The sequence below is a fragment of the Lotus japonicus genome, chromosome 4 (genome assembly GCF_012489685.1).
Source record: "Lotus japonicus ecotype B-129 chromosome 4, LjGifu_v1.2".
In the NCBI taxonomy this organism is placed as follows: Eukaryota; Viridiplantae; Streptophyta; class Magnoliopsida; order Fabales; family Fabaceae; genus Lotus; species Lotus japonicus.
The window spans coordinates 45,963,496-45,967,441 of NC_080044.1; the positions used below are offsets into that span (position 1 = coordinate 45,963,496).

The following is a 3,946-nucleotide window of genomic DNA, read 5'->3' on the forward strand; positions in this document are numbered from 1 at the left end:
AGCTGTAAATACAGACCTACAACAGCGGTTATTCTAGAGAACCGCTGTACTTGAGTCTTCTTTTACAGCGGTTTCAGCCGGTAAGCGCTGTAATTGATGATATATATTAAAGCTGTTCCTCCACGTAACCGCTGTAATTTGTTTTTTTTTTTGGTTGAATTAATTACCACACCTGTTCAACCAAAAGATCAACATTTCTTTTTTTTTTTTTCTGAAAAGAAGATATATTGATCATAATTTAACCGAAAAGGTACACATTTCAAAAGCTATATATGAAATTAAAGCTGACTGCAAAATCAATACACATCACCAACTTGGATTGTCATTTCTCCAGGACAAAACACAATTTTATAAACTGCTCACTAGATTGCATCAATTTTCAGCTATTGTGACACAATGAAATATGATTAAACAATCAATTGAAGAAAGATTGAAAGACAAACCTCAGGTCCAATCATGTCAATAATCTGGCACAATATATCCTCAAAAAGGACAGGTTCTTGAGCCATGCACTCCATTCGATGCAATTGCTCCTCATAAAAAAATTGCAGTTCATTTCGTGTCAAAACTCCATTTCCATCCAAATCAATGCACTTGAACCTGACCATGACAAGTTAAAGTGAGTCAAAGTCAGACATAGCTAATAAGAGTCAACCACAAAGGTCAATTTATAAATGCTGGCCTAAGGGTGAGCTTTGTGGGCAAGGTGAAAAATAAAGGGCAGTGGAAAAAGGTAGAAAGCTTTTAAAAAAAAATCAAAAACAAAAAAATAAATTGTGCAATTTCCCTACAATCATTCCAGGTACCAACCAGCCCAAAGTTAAAATTCAATCCATCATTCCTGTCCTATTTCTCAGCTGTGCCTTTTCTTGACACTGCTATTGAGTATAATACCCTACGACACAAAGCTTGCAATATCACCGTCCTTGAAAGGAAAGACTTTGGATGTGTTTGGAACTATTTGAAAAATAGTTATTTGAAAAAATAAAACTCTTCCGTTGGATTGTTTATACCGTGCTAATATAAAGACAGTTTTTCTATTTTGATGTTTTCTTGATTTTGTACTTTGAAGTCACAGGAAACAGGGGAAACAATTCATGAAAAACTTTCTCATCAATGGTAAAACTGAAAATAATATGCAAATTGTTGTTACCTACTTTTGTCTCTTTCAACAACTGTTATAAAAACAACAATTTTAGTACATCATACATGAAAATTGTTATTTCTAAAAATTGAAACTCTGGTCTGTTTTGAATAGGTGAAGTTTCAGCACCATGCCTTTGAGACTTGAGTATGCATATGTGAAGTCCAAAATCCATATCAAATATGTCATGAACCAATTATCCCAAAAGCTTAAGCTATTGGGTAATGGTTTTATATTATATTTCTAACACGCCCCCTCACACAAGAGCCCATTAGGCTTGAAGCGTGGAGAATGCGGCGGGCTGCCTGCCATGGGCTGAAATTCAACTTTTTATTAGAATAATGGAGGCAACAAGGATCAAACTCTAGACTACTTATCAAAGAGGCTTTGATACCATGTCATGAACAAACTATCCCAAAAGCTACAGTTGTTGAGTGAAGAACATATGAATGGTTTTATATTATATTTCTAAATTCTAACAAAAGAAAACATGATATCTACGTGGTTAACATAATGAATCATCATCATATTTGCATCTTAGACATCAACTAATCCGGTGACATCTTATCAAGAAGGGTGAGAGGATAACAAATGAAACGGAAAAATGAATGAGAAAAAGTTACCAATACTCAAGACTCGGCTCAGATGATTTATCCTCTTCTGACAGTATGAAATAAACAAAATCTTCATAACCCATCTTTCCCTCAACCTTACTAGTAAACCTTCTTGCAACCTGTGATTATATTTAACTGAGTCAAAATCAGTATCTTCAACAAATAATCTGATAAGTCATGAAAAAAAGTGTACAGACATTGTATGTCTATTAGAAGGGGCAGGGTTGGAGGCTTGGATTGTCCGTGGCTGAATACCGCTATTTATCAAATATCAAGACAAGCAGTACATAATATTATATCCACACAAACCTGAGAAAATATTCTATCGACAATTCGATAGGTGAGCGCATGGTTACCATATCTGATAAGATTCTCTTTGTCTATCAAGAAATCGTGATCTGTATCCAGCTCCCAAAACTTGCAGTATATAACATAGAAGTGCTCGTAAGAGAAGTACCTGCAAACAATATTTAAGGGAAGGTATAAAAGATCACTGCATTTTGATATAAATATATTTAATTCATTTGAATAAGAAACCAAAATCATTTTTTGAAGTTAATGGTAAAGACATTTTCACAATATATCTACCTCAAAACCTTGTTGATGTCTTCTTCTTCATCAGCATGCAGCATTGCATCAATTATAAACTTATACAATACATTATGAGTTTATCCATTTTTTGTACTCACATTGTATTGTATAAGCTTATCCATCAATCTCCTCTTATATATCAAAATGATGGATTATTTAATCCACTCTATAAATGATGGATAAGACATGATAAGAGCCGTGTAGAGAGGTTTTGGGGCCTAAGGTGAAAATGTTGAAGTGATGAAAAAAAAATCTTTTTTTAGAGAAGAAATAACGAGTGAAGAACAAACTTATATAATACTATATTATATAAATAAGTGATTAAAAATCTAAATGTTATGAGTGACACAATTTAATATTTTTAGTTTTCGAAATGTATAAACAACAACTATTTTATTTATTAATTTTTGGGAAAAATGTAAATTTGCCAATACAAAATAATACTACTAATAACTACCAAAGTTGCACATCCCACGTTGAACTTTTAAGTTCTCACATTACATTATCCATGTTACGATTAATGTTGCATAATTTTTTATTGTTTCATTACTCTATCAAGTCTATAATATATCTTATATAGTATATACATACAAAATATTTTTGGGGCCTTATATATTCTAGGGGGCCTTAGGCAATTGCCTACTTTTCCTAGCCCCCTACACGGCCATGGATAAGAGTTAATGTATAAAAACTACTTCAATATATTTAATCAACCGCCACCACAATCACTTTCCACCACCACCGCCTCCACCACCACTACCGTCGTCGGCACCACCACCACTGACGCTGTCACCACAACCACTGTCACTGCCACCACAACCACCCTCCACCACCACCACCACCGCCGACATGCACCACCACCACCACCACAACCACCCTCCACCACTACCACCGCCGCCACTGTTGCCGCCACCACAACCACCCTCCACCAGAACTGCCTCCACCACTACCACCACCGCCGCCGCCACCACCACCACGCTCTAGTCATCGTTATCGCCACTACCACCACCACCATCACCACCCTCCACCATCACCGCTGCTACTACTGCCACCACCACTACTATTGTCGCCACCGCGACCACTATCGCGCGCCGCCACCACCATGCTCCACCACAGCCACCATTGTTGATACCTTCATACCACAACTGCCGCCGCCCCCACCCTCGACCACCACCGCCACCACCAACACCACCATCCACCACCACTGTCACTGTCACCATCATCTCCTTCCAATACCACCACTACCACACCACCAGTGTTGCCACCAAATTACACAGTGTATGACCTAACGCTGTATAGCATTAAAATATTATCATGCCTTATCCTATCATGCCTAATACAATCAAGTCTTATACTATCAGACCTTATACTATACATCGTATCAAACGGGCCCTAAAAACAACAAATGCTATGCTGCATACGTTTAGTTATGGCGTAGGTAGATTTAGTGAAAGGAAAAAAATGGAAAACAATTTCAAAAACTTTGGAATCTAGACTCAAATCAAAAGTCAAAACCATGCTTGGCTAATTGCTAAGGCATCTCCAATAACTGAGTGACTGTTTAGTTTTCAGTTAGGAAGTCCATTTGAAGCATTGG

At 36.9% G+C, this 3,946-nt stretch overlaps 1 protein-coding gene across 1 annotated transcript; it reads right to left on the reverse strand.

Annotated features, from left to right (window-relative positions):
- Positions 1 to 392: 392 nt before the first annotated feature.
- Positions 393 to 2,397, reverse strand: LOC130712074 (serine/threonine protein phosphatase 2A regulatory subunit B''beta-like). The gene is made up of 4 exons (XM_057561910.1): positions 2,347 to 2,397; positions 2,068 to 2,215; positions 1,768 to 1,877; positions 393 to 600 (listed from the first exon to the last, which is right to left on the reverse strand). Exons 1-4 carry the CDS (start codon positions 2,388 to 2,390, stop codon positions 408 to 410), a joined length of 495 nt encoding a protein of 164 aa, XP_057417893.1. The 5' UTR covers positions 2,391 to 2,397; the 3' UTR covers positions 393 to 407.
- Between the last annotated feature and the right edge of the window lie 1,549 nt (positions 2,398 to 3,946).

Excerpts from the sequence above, each read along its gene's own strand:
- LOC130712074 (XM_057561910.1), bottom strand. The coding sequence starts at position 2,390 with ATGCTGCATGCTGATGAAGAAGAAGACATCAACAAGGTTTTGAG. Across the intron at positions 1,878-2,067 it reads TCGATAGAATATTTTCTCAG|GTTGCAAGAAGGTTTACTAG; the intron begins GTTTGTGTGGAT and ends ATATAATCACAG. Across the intron at positions 601-1,767 it reads GAGCCGAGTCTTGAGTATTG|GTTCAAGTGCATTGATTTGG; the intron begins GTAACTTTTTCT and ends TGTCATGGTCAG.